At 46.9% G+C, this 17,422-nt stretch overlaps 1 protein-coding gene across 2 annotated transcripts in view; it reads right to left on the reverse strand.

The window, feature by feature from the left end:
- Positions 1-16,105: 16,105 nt before the first annotated feature.
- Positions 16,106-17,422, reverse strand: part of SHISA9 (shisa family member 9) — a 222,949-nt gene continuing 221,632 nt past the window's right edge. For both annotated transcript variants that reach the window (XM_019750675.3, XM_019750674.3), the window contains one exon: positions 16,106-17,284. In XM_019750675.3, coding sequence (XP_019606234.2) covers positions 16,905-17,284 — 380 coding nt within the window. In that variant the 3' untranslated portion in view covers positions 16,106-16,904. The remainder of the gene's footprint in view (positions 17,285-17,422) is intronic.

Below are 17,422 nucleotides of genomic sequence, written 5' to 3' on the forward strand. Positions count from 1 at the left end.
GAATCGCTCTTTATTCCGGCTGCATGTTGATTTATTTTTTTAATGAAAGGGTTTCCGGGATTGATAGGAAGACATTTTAGTTCGTTCGGAAGGAAATTCCAGAAGGAATTGTGCCTGCGGACACGTGCTGACACTGAGATGGAGGCCAGAGCACAGACACTACAGAGAGGGCTTCCCTCACTTTCTCCTCTACGAGGAGAACACTGTGTCCTGCCCGGCAGCTGGCAAAGCATGAGTATTCAAAGAGAACATCTTTCATTGACTTAAGGAATGGCTTAGTCATCGCAGCATCCCAGACGTGTCTCCCCACCCTCCCCACCCCACCCTCAGTATCTAGCATACAAACGTCTATTCAATCCCAGTTGAACTGGGAGAGTTTCGGGAGAGGTTCGGGGTGGTGTGGGGGCTCCTTGAGCCCCCCCATGCGTTTGTGTAACGGGTGCATCCAGCTGCCTCTCCGCTGGCCCCCAAATCCTGTAGTCCTTTTTACCTCTCTGCTAATGCTTTCCGAGTGAAATCTTCTGACCACAGGAATCCCTGTGAGTTGCGGGATTCTCTAGCCCAACACGCCAAACAGTGCCAGGTGCTAAATCAAGGAAGACTAAGAAACAAGAAAAGCACCCCCATCCATGTGCCGAACACCGAGCCAAGTTTGTACAACCAGCCTGCAGGGACCCATTCGTTCCGTTTTCCGGAGAAGGAAGCGTGAACAGAAATGGAAGCAGCACTGCCTGGGACACGGAAAGAGTAAGCAAGGAACTGAACCCAGGCTGGCTGGACTCACCACTGATGGCTGATCATCATCCAGCAAGTGCATCATTTATTTCCCGACTTGTTATACATTCAGATTGTAAATCTTTCACCACTGTAAACAACACAGCAAGGAACTTTCCTAATACTGAAAGCTTTGGCGGCATTTAGGATTGCCAGCATGGCCGCCTTGGAGGTAGGATTGTTGAGAAGCATGGATATTTTTGAGGATCTTGACACTTGTTGGCAGCTTGCCTTCCTCTGAAGGGCCGCACACACTCGGCTGCCTCCTGCAGAGCGTGAGAGCATCGATTGCCCCCCCCTCCCCCCCGCCGCTTGGGTAGTCTCAGTTTTTGGAAACATTACACATTTGCTAGCTGAAAATAGTAGCTCCATTTTCATTTGCATTTCTTTGATTACTAGTGAGGTTGAACATTTTCCGGTATGTTTTTAGAGCCATTTTGTTGCCTCTTTGCAATTTTTATTTTCCTGTCTATTTTAGCTTTCAGCATCTTAGTGATTTTCATAATGATTTTATAAGCTTTTATGTTAAGAATGTTAAGCTTTGGCTTGTCATCTGTGCTCAGAATATTGTCCCAATTTGCTTCCTTTTAACATTTTTAAACTAAAGACATATATACATATATAACATATATAATTACATATTATATATAATAGATATTATACATAATTATATATATATATAATATATAATTAGATACTCTATATACAGAGGGTGCCAAAAAATGTATACATATTTTAAGAAAGGAAAAAACTATTAAAATTGTAATACTCAATATATACCAATAACAAAAGATGAATACAAGTCACATTTGACTTCTGCAATTACAAGAGGTGCTCAGAGTGGTTCCCATCAGCGTCCAGACACTTCTGATGACGGTGAACTGCTGCTTTAGTATACATGACATCTCTGAAAATGTGTATACATTTTTTGGGCAGCCCCAGTATATGTGTGTGTGCGTGTGTGTGTGTGTGTGTGTGTGTGTGTGTGTGTGTGTGAAACAGAGAGACTATGGGTAGATAAAATCACAAAATAAAAGATTAATGTATCTTATTTTATATATACACACACACACACACACACACACACATTCCAGTGTGTGTGCTGTGTATGTGTATAAATATATATATATATAAATATATAATACATAAATGTGTGTGTGTGTGTGTATATATAGATATATAGATATATAGATATATAGATATATAGATATATAGATAGATATATATATAAATATAAAATAAGATACACTAATCTTTTATTTTGTGATTTTATCTACCCATAGTCTCTGTTTCAGCAACTCAATAGATGTTCAATTTTACTTTTTTTCTGGTGCTTATTTTCATTAAAAGTTGCAGGTCCTATACTCTACCTGGAAGGTTTATTTTTTTCCTTTCTCAGCGTTAAGTCTGATGTGAGGCCAACCTGCATTTCTGCCAAATTGCTGCCGTTTGCCCCAGTAGTGCGTGATGAATAAGCCTTCAGCTTCCCGTAGACTTGTCACCAAACTGTAAGGTGTCCTTCCTGACAGCGACTGCTTCTCACCCCTGTCCTCTGAGCTGTGGAAGAGCCTGTGCACCTGTCCTTTCTTGCCTCTGTCCCACCCACCCACACCTGCTCACTTCCTCCTCCAGTAGGGTCTCCAGAGCTATCCTTGGACTTCAGCCAAGTAGTTTGCCATCTTGAAAGTTTTTCTGATTTTTTAATTTTTTTATTTTTATTTTTTTTTTTACATTTGCAATGCCAGCCTATGTTCCAGAAGGCCTGGGCCTCCCTGAGCAATTCTAACTGGGAGATAGCAACAGCGCATGCCTACAGGAAGGCTGCTTGTGTGTTTGAACCTGCCAACACTGCCCCCATCAAAGCAACCTCCCTGTTGCCTGGAAAGACCTCCAGGTGGGAACTGCCTCTACGGGCCCTGAGAACCACAGAACCCTCACTTCAGTCCAAGATTGGGGAAAGAACTCACCCCCCATGTGAGAGAACAAAATCCTTATCTTCCCTTATAATGTCTGGGGCAAATTAATCAGGAAATAGCACCATCTGCATAGTTAGAAACAGAGCAAACTTTCTGGAAAAAGAGCTAGCCATTAGGAATTCTTGCCTTTGGGAAGGTATCTAAGATGGCAGGTGAGGAGACATGGGGAAAGAGGACCTCTGCTCTTCCTTTTAAAGCTGATTGATATTTTTAACTCTGTGCATACAATTGCTTGGCTATAAAAATAACATACCTTAAAAAGCATCTCCTGAACATGACAATGCAAAAACAAAACAAAATCTGCACCTTTCTTATCTGATGTCTGGCGAGCAGACGTGAACCTTTCTTTTCTGATCCTTTATCTTAAGAACACAAATTCTCACCATCCCAGCCTGCACATGGAGATGAATTAGAGTTTCAAAGATTGCGTCCAATGTGAACTGATGGCCAGGACACTCTGGATGTTGGCAGTTATTCTTTTCAAAACATCCCCTAAAGCTGCTTGCTTCTCCTTTTGCCTCTTTCCCTAGAAAGGAGTCACTTCTGTCTCACCTATGAAACTCTCCCATCTTGGTGAGAAGGGATTAGTATCTCATTGGTTTTCGTATCCTTAGCATAAGTCATGTAGTTTGATGCTCGGTGATTGTTTGAAGAGTATTTATTTGTTAAATGAGTAGGATGGGATAGGATAGGACACCCTTGGATCTCAGGAAGTCAACATGTCCATTCTCTTTCCACCATGTGGGAATACATTAAAACCTTCTATGAAAGAGATATATGAGTATCTCACCTCTGGGTCTGTGATTCTGGCGTCTTTTTAATGTAGACATTTGTAAAGTGTAGAGCACAGGTTTGGCCCATATCCAGATCCCATACCCAGGTTGTTTCTTTTGCCACCCTCTCCTTGATGACGACAGTCTCTCAGATTTGTCTTCTGGAGTTTTCAAAATACTTTCATGTGCCTATTTTATGTGATTCTCGTGACTCTATCACAAGGGTAATTAACATTACTCTTCTCCGCTGGCAGATTGGCAACTGAGGCATGGAAAGGTTACACGGCTTGTCCAAAGTCCTGTGGTTGATAACTGGCAGAACTAAAACTCAAACTTAGTTCTTTTGTCTCCAGGTTCTGCCAATTTCTGAATCCAATACAGTTGCCATGTTGCCTCTTACATGGAGTGGGAGCCGTGAGTTGTGATGTTTCTAATTGGAGGAAGGGACTTGGGGACCCTGGGTGGCTCTGCATTGAACACTATGGCTTGCGTACAAGTTGTGCAGAGCCTGTAGCACTCGAGGCCCGGAAAGGCGAGTACTGAGAGGAAGTAGTATTCTTTACACTCAACTTATATTATTACTTCTAAACCGGGGCTTTCTATCAACTTAAAAATAGGAATTTGAAGGAGGATCTTCTGAAATGCAACTCAAGGCTACAAACAAGAGTGACATTCTGTTTAGCATGATAAAGTATAAGAGAAACACTAGCATGGAATTAATCTTTGCAGCACGAAAGATTTTACTGTACAGGAATGAGGCTGAAATTCACCAGAAGGCTGTGGGTTCCAGGATCAGGACTTGGGGCTTCTAAGGATATTGCATGAAATCCATTCCATTCTGGCTGCAGTCACCTGTGTGGGAGCTCAGGCTGCCTCACATATATAGCTAGTATCACCCGCATTCTTTTCGGGCACCAAGCATCTCAGGACCAGGTTTCCTCATTGGACGATTGACAGCCTGTTGTTTTGCCAGATTGTCTGAGGGCATTCGAGGGTGTTGGGGATATTGGTTTCCTCTCTGTCTGAACCTCAAAGGGAACGCCTGGCGCTTATCTGTACTTTCTGAGTCTCGGTAGAGGGAGCCCACCTGGGCGCGCTGATTTAATTAACGTCTGTGTTATCTGTCTGCCGCTTTTGAAGCTGTTGTCATGTTGCTATTAGAGCTAAACAACGACAGACCTGTGGGCTACACAAGCCACCAAAATGCCATCTGCTGTCGTCCTCAGCCACAGGACTTAGAGGCCAGGCAAAGATGCTCTGATTCCTGGGGGTGCTCATATCTGATCCAGAAAGAGTCGGCCACCTACGAATATTAATCCCACTAACTCCCATCTCACAATAGTCTTTGGCAGCGTCCTGTCTGGCTCATGAAAGCCGTGGTTGTGAGCCCACATCCATCCCAGTTCACGGAAGGGCTTCATGATCATGTGGTCTCGGCACGTGGCTTGGTGGACAGATGATACCATTGACCCAGCAGCTTCTTCCCGTATAAAGTTACCGAATACAAAATAATCAGCCTAGAGAACCAGCTGAAGACCAGCTGAATAGTTTTTAACTAAGGGTATAAAAACTAAGCCACATTGAGACTGGTAGGAAGGTTTCCATACTGACGGCCAAACTCTTCCGCCAACAGGGAATATAATGTCACAAGAGAGAAGGAAAGAGTTCTAATCACATCTCTGCTCCTACAAAACTTCCTAAATGGACTGGTCTCTGGCAAATTGCTGTATCCTTGCTCCATTTCTAGAGACGGAGTCCTTAATACCAACTTCAGGGGAGCCCGAGGCCAACATATATGGGCATCGGGAACCCATGAGTCCCCACAACTATAGCAGACATACTATGTGTATGCATTTTTCCGGGGAAAGGGTCACATCAGATGCTCAAAGGAGTCTAAGACACACCCCCACCACTGGCACCAAAGGAAGGTTTTCAGCCCCTAATCTTTCAAACCACAAATTGTCCCTCGTGCGCAGTAAGTCCTGGATTATCAATGCTCAGAAAGGCAACAAACTGTAGTCAAAGTAGCATTCTCTCATTTACTCAGTCATTCGTTCGTTCATTCATTTATTCAAGTGTTCATCAATTGCCTTGCTTTACACCTCATTCTAAGCAGTGGGAATTGAGAGACAAATTAATCTTTAGGAGCTCCCAGTCTAGTAGGGAAAAAGATTCCTACCCAGATTATAAAATAATATGTTATAATTTTAATGGTGGGTGTTTACAGGCCATGAAATGGAGCAGCTAATCCAGACTGAGAGAGTTTGAAAGGCTTTGATCAAGTCTTAATGAGTACAGGTGACCAGATGTGGAGGAAAATCCTTCTGGGCAGAGGAAAGAACCAGGCCAGGTGGCAGGAAACAGCACGTGGATTCTGGGAGGTGGGCGGGTGCTTCCAACAGCCTCATTTTTCTAGGAGCATGGAAAGGTAGAGAATGGTAAAAGGTGTGTGTGGGGAGGCGGTAGGACAGGATGTGGAGGATGTTATATGACACCTCCTTATTCTACAGGGAAGACATCCTATGAAAGGGTTTAAACAAAATTTTAGGCACTGTAACTTCATCATGGAGAAAGGGTTGAGGAAATTGTGTTACATTAACCCAAGCATGAAGTGAAGAAAACTTATACAAAGATAGCAGTCATCTCTTTTCCCTGTGGACTGGGATCACATCTTACTGTCTTTTCTGTCACTTGTCCCAGACTTACTAGTATAGATAGTGACATATAGCAGGTCTTCAAGTAGTGTCTGTTGAGTGGATAAATTAAAAGGAAGGATGGGGAGGCAGATACCATGTTTGAGAAAAACGCAGCGTATTAACTTGGCAGGAACTGCAAATAGACTGGATGTGGAAGAGGGAAACTGAGTCAGCTTCTAACAGCACAGGCTTTGGAGTCGGCCAGATCTGGGTTTAACTGCTGTCTTCTGAACTTCAGTGGTGCTTGTTTGGGACAAAACAAATAGGAATGGAAGATGGCGGTGATGGTTTAATGTGGACTGACTCAAGACAGAATTAATCTTTTGAGTGTATATGAAAAAGAGAGGGAGAGAGAGAGAAACAGGGAGACAAGGAGAGATGTGGTCCCAAAGATGGAAAGCAAGAGAGGGGAAACAGAGGAGTCAGGGAGAATGTTTTGGGAGAAGGCAGGCTCTAGAGGCTGAGAAGTGCCTGAAATAAAAAGGAAGAAAGAAATACCAACAGGGAGGAAAGGAGGGCGGGAGAGAGGGAGAGGGAGGGAGGGAAAGAGAGAACCAGAACAGGAAAGGGGCAGGAGCGTGAGGAGGCAGTGGGAGGGAGAGGAGTTATAGCAGCTGTCAACGCTGCTTTCGACCTGGTAAAGTCAGGTGCGCGAGTGTGTGGTTTCAGGAAGCAGATAGATGCTCAGGAGAATGAGAAGAAGGAGACAGAAAGGAGCGAGAAAGCAACATGAACGAGGCAGACCCAGCTCCCCCCACGTGGTGAGAAGAGCCTGGTGCACACCTGGTACCTGGTACGAATCCGCCTCTGAGCACACCTGCTCAACGAGGAAACCAGCACTGAACAAGCAGGGAAGAGACCCTTCCTTTGCTACAGTCCAGTTCTCTCACTTTGCCCCCAAGGTATCCACTGAGGGGTCTCTGGGAAGCCCCAGACAGCATCAGTTTGATGTCACATCAGAAAGATTTGCCCTGAGACTCTGTTCAGTTCTGGGCAAGAGGGTTAGCCAGGCTAGAGGCCCCTTTCTGGAAAGAACATGGTGGTGATTGCTGACAGCCTTCTGAGCGATGGGAGAGCTGAGAACTAACGAGTAATGAATAAGCAATCAGTCTATTCTTGGGTCTGCTGTTACTGCCCTTCTCATTGGGTGGCTCAGAGTCTCCTGGGACTCCCTCACCTAGAGCACTGTCCCCAGAGAGACCAAGAAACCCAGGTTGGAGACATAACAACTCATAACAAACACTCTGATTGGAACTGACAGCCCTTCTGGAAGCAGTGACAAGTCATCTTGTTGTCTTAGCTTCTCTCTTCCTAAGCTCCTCTGTGAAGGCTGGACACGAAAAGTTCTAGTCCAGAGAATAGACTTGAGTTTGAATCCCGGGTCTGCCCATTCCTAGCTGCAAGGCTTCAGGCCAAGCACTTCATCAGCCTGAGCCTGACTTTCCTCTTCTAAAATGAGGGTTAATAGTTCCCACCTCCTATGATTTTTGTGACTACGAGTGCCAAATGTATGCAAATTGCCTGGCACATAGTAGACTTTCAATAAATGATAGCTGTTAGCATTATTATTAGAGAGAGGGCATCTTTGGCAAGGATGCAAAACACTGGCAGCCTGACAAACAAGAACCAAAGCTACATTTTGCAAACTACCACCACAGTGCGCAGTAGCCCTAATTAGAATTCCCATTAAGTTCTGATCATGAGAAATATGCAAGAAGACACTTTTCAATCTCCCAAGAGAAAACAGGAAGTGGGAGGATTAAAAAAAAAAAAGTGAAAAGTAACTTTCAGTGACATCTCATCTTTTTGTCTTCTTAATCTTAGTGTTAGGATAAATTAGATAAAAGATCTCTCCTGTGCTCGTCTCTTCACCTGATGGGGTGTTTCACAATACTCTGGTCCAGGGATAACTGTGCCCAGCTGGATGGATATCTCCCCCTCAACTCAAGAGCTGATGGACCCTCAAGTACCTCATAGGAGGGAGCATAACGTGAGCGGTGGGTTTGGACAAAAGGTTCAGGATTAAGGTTGTAAGTGGCAGAAGCACTCCAGAGAACCACTGCTTAGGAGGTTTTCCATGTGGCGCAGGTACCGAGAAGAAGCGTTAAGATACTTATTTTGGGAAGAGATTTTGAAACAGGGGAAGAGGAAAAGCCAACCCCAAGGGGCTTTCTGGACCTGATGGTAAGTGGGCTCCAGCCCACTGGGACCTCTGAGGAGCTGTTAGAACGCACTCAGAATTGTCTGCCCAAGAGGCGGAAGGGGAGACTATGAGCCACCTGTCCCCAGCCCCCGTTGGTCACGGTTTGGCCCATGGGGTGTCAACCCCTCCCACTTCCAGCATTACACCTGCTGCAGGGTGGTTGGGCAAGTTCCTGACATTACCCTACATGATGGGGGCAGGCAGGAAGGTGCCGAGGCAGAAAGAAAGAGGTCTGCAGCACACCTGGACCAGGGGCTTTCTGGGTACACCCACTCGGCTGGTTGCCATGGCGACAGAAAAACAATTGGCCAAGAGGAAGTGAAGTGGGGCTCGAGAGGTGTGTGATATAGGAGGGGGAGGGAGTGAGGAGCTGAAATGTTCTCTGGAATATTCTGTCTCTGAGAAGAGAAGGGTGGGAGCATGGGGAACTTCACACATAAAGGCCGTCATCTTTGCTTCTGTACAGCTTCCCCATCTGCCATTGCATCTACTCCTGATAAAAATCCTGCAGCGGTGAAGAGCCCTACTGTGCAGACGAGAAAAGATGCCCAGAGACCTTTTACTGGGCCGGAGTGCTGGAGGCAGAGTCAAGCCATCTGTCTAGAAGTGATTTTCAAACAGTGGTCCACCAACTGCCTACATCAGAATCCCTGGCGTGGTTCTTAAAATGCTGATCCCAGGGCCTCTAGAGCGACCAAATCCTGATACTCGCATCTGAGCACCGTTTGATACAGGGCCCCAGAGGTCCCCTCTCCGGCTGCAGCAGCTGCCTTTGACCTCACGATAAGACAGTCGCTGGGTTCCAGCCAACAGAGGCTGCTTCCAGGGCTCTCAGATCTTTCTCAAGCCCAAAGCTAACCACCCCCAGAATCCTGGAATTAAAAATTAAATTGAAAAAAAAGAGTGGGGTGTTATTCCAGGAGGGCCTAGCGGGGTTATTCCAACACTGAGGGATCAGAAGTTGTCGAAGGCAGAGTCCGTGGCCAAGAGGAGCTGAGACAGCAGCCAGCCCTGGAAGGTTGCAGCCTCTGTATCATAGGAATGAGGAACACAGTGTCCCCGATCATTCAGCTACTTCCGGAGCGCGCTAGAATTAAAACTACAAATTTCCTGACTCCTATCCCAGCGCACTTGGGCGTCCACACACGTGCGGAATAGCAGGGAGATTGGCTGTGTTGCCCCTGCACCCCTCCACAATTAGTCATATATTCTGTTCACCCTTTCCCAGGACGCAGGCCCCCTTTTATAGTGCTTTTAAAGGAGGCATTAAAAGATTTGAATCCCACTGAAACCTCTGAACTCACAAAGAGGAAACATTCAAGAGGATGTGACAGGATTATTTCTAGCAACCATGACATTTCTCGATGGGAAATGCCTTTCTTGAACTGTATACCTCGGCACAAGCTGGGATTTGGAACCTGACAAGAAAATAAGGGAGGTGCTAAGCTGAGGAGGCAGACATTCTCCTGCAGAGGTTTCACCTCCATCACTGGATCCAGATCATACCAGCAACTTCAAGAGGGCAGGAGGGATACTAGCGGTGATGGAACCAAACCACGCAAACCAGGCTTAGGTGACTGCTCCAGCACCTGCTCTGTGACCTTACACTCGAAACTTCTCAGCTTCCTACTCTTTAAAGGGAATTCCTAAGCCTTTCAAAGTTGCTGTGAGGATTAAAGGTGAGGTCTGGGAATTTCTTAGCACAGAGCAGAAGTTCAGAAGTTTAGTCAACGTGACGATGGGGATGGTAACAGATGACATTTATTGTTTTTTTTCATGTGCCAGACACTGTTCAAGATGTGTCATCTGTGGGATTTGCTAAGGAAATTCTAGCTGTTGTAACAGATAAACCCTGGAATCCCCAGGCTTAACGTAAGTATATTTCTCACTCACATCAAGTTCAATTAGCGGTGGGAATGGTGGCGAGGGACTTAGGGAAGTCACAAATCGTCCAAAGGCTCGGGCCGACCAAGGCTGTGCCACCTCCATTGTGTGGTTCCCGAGGGTACACTGGGTGTTGGCCTCTACCCAGTAGGTGGGGGAGATTTGGGAGGATTTTGCTGGAGTTTTCCACGGAGCAAGTCTGAGAGCGGCCCCCATCACGTCCACTCATCTTATACAAACTCAGCACAGACCCCATCCTTATGCAAGGAGAGAGGGGCTGGAAAGCATAGCTCTTGTCTGGACAGCCATAACTGTGTCTCTCTAGGGCAATCATCTGTTTAGCTGAAAGTGGTGGCGCTAAAGTTTGATCCCAGGTTAGTTACCGTGTTTCCCCAAAAATAAGACCTAGCTGTACCATCAGCTCTAATGCGTCTTTAGGAGCAAAAATTAATATAAGACCCAGTCTTATATTAAGTATATTATCTATTGTATTATATTACATTTTATATTATATATTATATTATATTATATTATATTATATTATATTATATTATATTATATTATATTATATTATATTATATTATATTATACCCAGCCTTATATTATAGTAAAATAAGACTGGGTCTCATATTAATTTTTGCTCCAAAAGACACATTAGAGCTTATGGTCCGGCTAGGTGTTATTTTCGGGGAAACATGGTAGTCACCACTCACAAAAGACAGAACAGCTCAGACTTTTGTCCCGGGGGCAGGGGGCTTCGTGACCACCTGCGGCAGGCAGCCTCTAAGACGGCCCCAAGTGACCCCACCTTTTAGCCTTCACGGCCTTATGTCATCTTTTCCCCGGGAGCACCTGATTCTAACCGATAGATGTGGCGGTGTGATTTGTCTTGCTAGCGGCCACTCTTCCTTGCTGTCTTAGATGAAGCAAGCGGCCCTACTGGAGTGGTCCGCGTGATGAGGTACCGGCCTCGCCAGGAGCCAGGTAGGAACCAAGCCCTCCATCCCGCCAAGCGCCACACAGGGAGCCTACACACAGATCTTCTCACCTGAGGTTTCCGATGAGACTGCAACCCTGGCTGACACCTTGATTGTGGCCCACGAGAGACCCAGCTCAGCCACGCTCAGTTTCCCCGGCCCGTGATAATAAATGTGTGTCCTTCAAGCTGCTAAGTTTTGGAGCCGTCCCAAAGTTCTGCAGCAACAGACACCTAATAAACCATCTGAAGCCAGGAATGTATTACCACGGATCTCATTCATTACAATTTTCATCCCCTATAGACCTCCAGATCTGAAAAAGCCCTTCTATCAAGCAAACCACATTCCTTGAGCAAGAACTTATTTTCTCGCCCATTTTAAAAACTCACCGTGACTATACCTATGGGGTCTGCAGTAAAATCCTATCTCTGACAAGCTCGCAGTATCACCAACAACCAAAGAATTGGAAGAAAAGGCACCGTACCAAGTTCACATGTACCTTACCCAACGCCAGTGAGCTTGGTGTTTCTCCCCATCCCTTCCACAGATGATTTCGGAATGAAGTTTGAAAATCTGGAAAACAGTATTGTCTGGGAAGTGTTCTCGGAGCTTTCTGCAGACAGACGGCCTTGTATCCTTCTCGTAACTACCCCTTGTAGGTGCCCTTGTCATGCCCGCCTCACTCCAGACGTCCTGCTCTTACCCAGAAGATTACGCTGCCTCCTGGAGAGGAGAAGTCAGACACAGGTCATACAAAATGAAGGCACACTGAGTCAAAATGCGCAGTGCCCTGTCTGCGAGCCCCAGACGCCTCTTCTGGACCTGCTGTCTTTCCACCTTGGACCTTAAAGCATTCTGAGGACGAGGTCTGTTTTGATGAACAGACTTGAAGCACAGAAACACCAACTGAGGCAGCATCCGGCCAGTTCGGTGCCCCCAGGTCAGTGACAGCTGGTCGGAGTGGACCCTGACTGTTGGACGTTACCTGATCCAGAGCTGCATACCTTTTCCCCGGACTGAACTGCGTCTCCTTGGAACAATTTTACTACACATTTACGGTTCCCGACCCCAAGGAAGGAAGCACGGGAACTGCTCATACAAGAATGAAACGGGCCGTTGGGGTAGGTCACAGGGTTGGCTTCAGAATCAAACAAACCTGGGTTTGAATCCCAACGTGCCACCCACTAGATGTATGACCCTGGCTACAAGGTGTGGTCCACTGTCCCCTTCGCTTGACATTGACAACTTGTCTGAGCACCCAGTGAATGGAAGCTTCCTTCCCAGGAGACCTCAGACTTTGAGCAGAGCTCCTGCCCCCGCCCCTTGGGTCTCAGGGCTTCGGTACACAAGGGCTGACTTCCGGTTACCGGTGGGTGCATCTCTATCTCTATGCCTGGGGCTTTCTCCCACATCATGGAAATCGCTCTGCCCTGGCACAAGACAGCCTGGGAATGTCTGATATTGACACTCCCTCAATGATGTCTGATGGGATCTGGTGTGCCGACACCCCCACTCCATCTCCTCTTGGGTTGGACAATTCTGTGTCCGTTCTACACTGTTCCCCAAACTCCAGTCACTTATTGTCATAGCTGGCGTCCTTCACTCACGGCTGTCCGTTCTCTGTCTCCCCTCCCACCCACCCACCAGCCTTCCCGTCACGCCTCAAATAAACTACTTGAATTCAAATCCTTGTCTCAGAGCCCCTTGCGAGGGAATCATACTAAGGCAGGTTTCTACCTGAAAATTTCGAAAGTAATGCTAACAGAAGCCAGGCAGGAAATACAATTTAACAAGTAGGGGAAGAATCTAATCGCTCATCCTTTCAATACGTGTGTCTTGTACAACCCTGGTTACTGGTAGAAAAAAACGAAGTGCAAATCTTAGCAAGATTCTTGACCATTATGGATAAATTTAGTTATGATGAGATCTAGCCACGGTATATATTTTTAAGACAGGAAGTAAACTAAGAGACAGGACACAGACTCTTAAAAGAAAAGTCTTCAACCAAAAAACATCTCCTGGAAAACGTGTGTAAGTTGCTATTCACTAAAACTTTGCTTTACTATAAAGATTTCCCATACATTCCGAGCATTAAAGATTTAGCTCTCTCTGCTAATATTGGTCTTCCCTGGGGAACACTCAGGTTAGGATATGGGACCCTAGAAAGATACATGGCCACCCCACAGCATCACATATAATCAGTTTTATTGCCAGGTAAGAAATTCATATTAATATAGTGAATACATATGTTTACAAATAAACATTCTTAGAAAACAAACAAATGTGTTTTTTGTTTCTTCATTGTAGGAAGTGTTATTGGTATCATAAACTCTGCAGTTGTTGACAAGTATTAACACAGGTTTACTTGCAGAACATATGGTTACTAAAATATTCGCACATAAAAGATGCTCCATTTGCACAAAAAACTGGGGGAGTTTGATGGGGAGGCCAGGCAGAGCCCAAGGCAGATGGAGGCTGAGACGCTCTGGGAGGGCAAAGGGCAGTCAGACTGGACCCACTGGGTTGGAAGTCAGGGACAGCTAAAGGCCAGTCGAGATTAGTGACGCCATGGAGGGGGAAGGGAGAGTCAGTCTCTGCTTCGCTCTGGTTTCTCTCTTCTATGTCTCCCCACTTGGGCTATTGGACCCTTGGCAGGCACAGTTCCCTACGTCCTCCCTTATGATATTCTTTCAGCATCGCGAGGTCTGTCACCCTCCCGAGGGGAAGGGGAAGAATGAACTTCCCTGGCCACACTTCTCCCCTTGGTTGGGCTCCCAAAGCCAACTGGAAAGTGCCGTTCTTCTGGGACTGCCATCACTGCTACGTCCTTTCGACCATGCCACAACTTTCCTGCCAAAATTAGAGCTGCGGGGCCCCCACAAACGAAACTCACTGGATGACATTATCTCAGGAGAGAAGGAACGTGGAAAATCAATAAAATCCTGCAGATTCAGAGACCAAGAAAGGTCCTTGATCAGGGTTGGGATAAAGGTGAGACGAGGGCTAGGATCAAATACGAGCCAAAAGGGAGACCAGGATTACAGACCTTTGGAGCTGGAGGGAACCTCAGAGATGAGCCAAGCCCGTATTTCCTGAAGTATGGGCTGTGTGTGAACCACTAGCATACACAAAATGACCATGAGAAGTACACGGGTATAGCACTAGTTGACACTGAGTCACACACAACATGGCTCCCTTTGCATTTTGGTCGGTCCATCTGGTTGCTTCAAGGAGAAAGTCTCCATTAGATGCTGGTATATCTTTGCCAACTCTTTAACATCTGATCTCATTTTGATAAAGAAAAGGGAGGGAGAGGGAGAGAGAGAGAGAGAGAGAGAGAGAACACAAAAGCCAGGCTGTAGGTTCAGAGCCTTCCACAGACAATAGTATGTAGCTAGAACTTAACAGCCACTTCTTTGTAGTTATTTTTATACTTACTTTCTACTTAGGGTGACTGATAACTGGTTTTCTATTTGTGATGATGGCAGAAAGTTTTCCTTTTTAAAAGTTAAATGTGTTAAAAAATGACTCAGTTCCAAGGCCAGCGGTGTTTACTCCGCTCTGGGGGGAGCGCTGGGGTCTCGGGGGAAAGACTGAGAAAGTGGACAGTAAATGTCCCACCCCTGCTTCGTGCAGCACAGAGCCTCATTATAAAGGGGGATCTTCTATAGGGGCTTCTGTGCATGATTTCATTTTTTTTTTTTTTTAATGGGCAGAGGGTCTGCTATTTCAAAAAGCTTGAAAAGCTCAATCTAGCCCCTATTCCTCGTGTTTCCGATGGGAGACCACGATGCATTGTCAGAGTCGCCAGATCAGCTGGGAGTGAAAAGGAGAACGAACACCGGGTTCCTCTGAATCCACGATGTCAGAGTGGAGAGATGGGAGAGGCAGACGCTGGAGTTCCGCGTCCCAGGAAGTGCTCGGAGTGTTGAGAGACCAGACCTAGGGCAGCTTCTGAAACCAAAACCGCTAATCTCTCAAAGGTTCCTGTTAATTAGCTAAGACCTTCAGGGACTGGTTGAAAACATCTCACCTTAAGTGAAAATCTCCTCTCTCTCAGCAACCTTCTTGGGCTTCCACTAAACCAAGAGAATTAGTCCGAAAATTGCCTTTGCCGGGACACCCAAGGGCTGGAGAACCCATCTGAAAACATCCTCAGGGAGTTCTGGATGGGAGATGAACACCTTGGAGAGGTCGTTTGGAGGGCCCGTGGGAACTGGGGGACGCAGAAATGCCTGACAGTTTGGGGAGCTAGAAAATGGTAGAACTCATGGATTTCTGACAATGTGGGGGGTAGGGAGGTCTCAGTCTTTAGGTTCCCCTGACACTGCAGCAGCCCCCTCAGAGGGTGTGATGGGGTGGGCTCACCAACAATGGGAGGATGGAGACACCTACTACTGCAGAAAAACAGGACAGAGGGGGGCAAAGAGAACACAGGTTGCACTTGGGAAACAAGACTGTCGTTAAACAGTGACACACTGAAGGCACCACCCACGCTTATGACAGTTTTCAGTCCACAGCAGTTGAAGTTCGGCAGCGGCGGCGGTAACGGGCTGAAAGGAAGGGACTCAGGGGACCGACAGTTAACAGAGGGCTGGTGTGTGTGTCTGTGTCTTGTCTCGGCGGCGAGGGGGACACACCACACTTCAGAGGTTCGGGTCCCCGTCTCACCTCTTACAGACTTTTCATCTGTGATTTTTTTTTTTCCTTGATGTCGTTGTTGATATATCCAAGCCTTGGGAATTTGGGACAACAGTTAATTTGCTTTGCTGTTCTCGGCTCTTTTGTAGTGGGCTTATAGTTCATTTTTCTTTTCTTAAAATAAAGTTACTTAATACTCTCTGGACCCTGTCCCCGCCACTGAAGCCTATCCCCCCTATTTCCATGTGCACAATCCTGAGGGCTGTTCTCAAACGTTCTTCCCAATCAGTGTCGGTGGGTTCGGAGTCATGTATGTTTTTCTGAGTTTGAGTGTTGTTTTTTGCTTCCCACGTTGCTGATATGAAAAGGACTGTAAATATGGTTGGGGTTCATTACTGTCTCACGCTCGTCAAAACTGTGTGTCCGTGTCACCACGCCTCAGGCTTAGAAAAGGCTTATCATGTGCACAGGTGCCTCCCGAACGACGCCTCTTCTCACACACACTCTTCTCCAGTGCCCACCTCATTCTCTGCCCCCTTCTAGCGGGGCTCGCTCACCCAGAAACAGACAGCACGTGGCAAGTGGTATATGTGCTCAAATGGACAATTTCTCTAAATTGTGCTACTGTTATTTTTCATCATGGATTTTTTAGTTTCAAGTTCGGAGGAAAAGAAAAAGTAGCCCCATGGTTTGGGCCTGTGAGCCGGCCACCTTGGGCCTGAAGTCGAAAGAGCGTGCCTCAGTTTCCCTCTGCTGTATTGCTGGACGTCCATGCTTCGGTCCTGCTCAGCCGCCCACCGACACGTGTTAGGCGTGACCCAGGAAACGTGTGATTCCATGTCCCCAGCAGGTTTCTGGTTGGTTGGTATGGAGGGTGAGTGAGTGGGTGGCTGTCGGGAGTGGGCCAGGGAGGGGGCGGGCGGGGATGTTTTTTTGCCTCTCAGTTGAGTGTGGTCTCCAGGACGCTCTGAAGCAAAAGCTCAGACAGTCACTTCTGTTTTGCTGTTGGTGATGAAGTACGGCTGTGAGGGTGGGTAGTGCTGGGTGCGAGTCCCCAAGGGGTCGCTGGAGCCTGACTCGGCCGTGCCCAGCTTGCCTTTGTTGCCGTAAGCCTGCCGCCGGAGAGACTGCTCGTTGGGGTCCCAACCCTTGAAGTTGGCGGTGGAATTGTAGGCCAGGGGATGTGGGGGCATCTTGTTGGTGCGAGACTTCTGTCCGTTCTGCTTGGCGGGGCCCTGCTCTGGGCTGAGGGCCCGCGGCTCCTCCTCCGCTCTGACGGGGTGTAGGGGGAGGCTCCCCTTTGCGGCCAGCTCGGCCAGGTGCCGGCGTTTGGCGTAGAAGTCATCACTGACCTTGTCGGCTGGACAGTGGGACAGGTGGATGGTGACGGGAAGGAGAGAGCAGAGAAGGGAGAGAGGAGAGAGAAAGACAGTTAGGGATTGGCAGCTGAACCCGAGGACAGCGTCAGAGAGGGCCACAGTCCACACGAGACACACAC

Source organism: Rhinolophus sinicus, chromosome 10, assembly GCF_057876585.1.
Source record: "Rhinolophus sinicus isolate RSI-liver-muscle chromosome 10, RSI-T2T, whole genome shotgun sequence".
Taxonomy (NCBI): domain Eukaryota; kingdom Metazoa; phylum Chordata; class Mammalia; order Chiroptera; family Rhinolophidae; genus Rhinolophus; species Rhinolophus sinicus.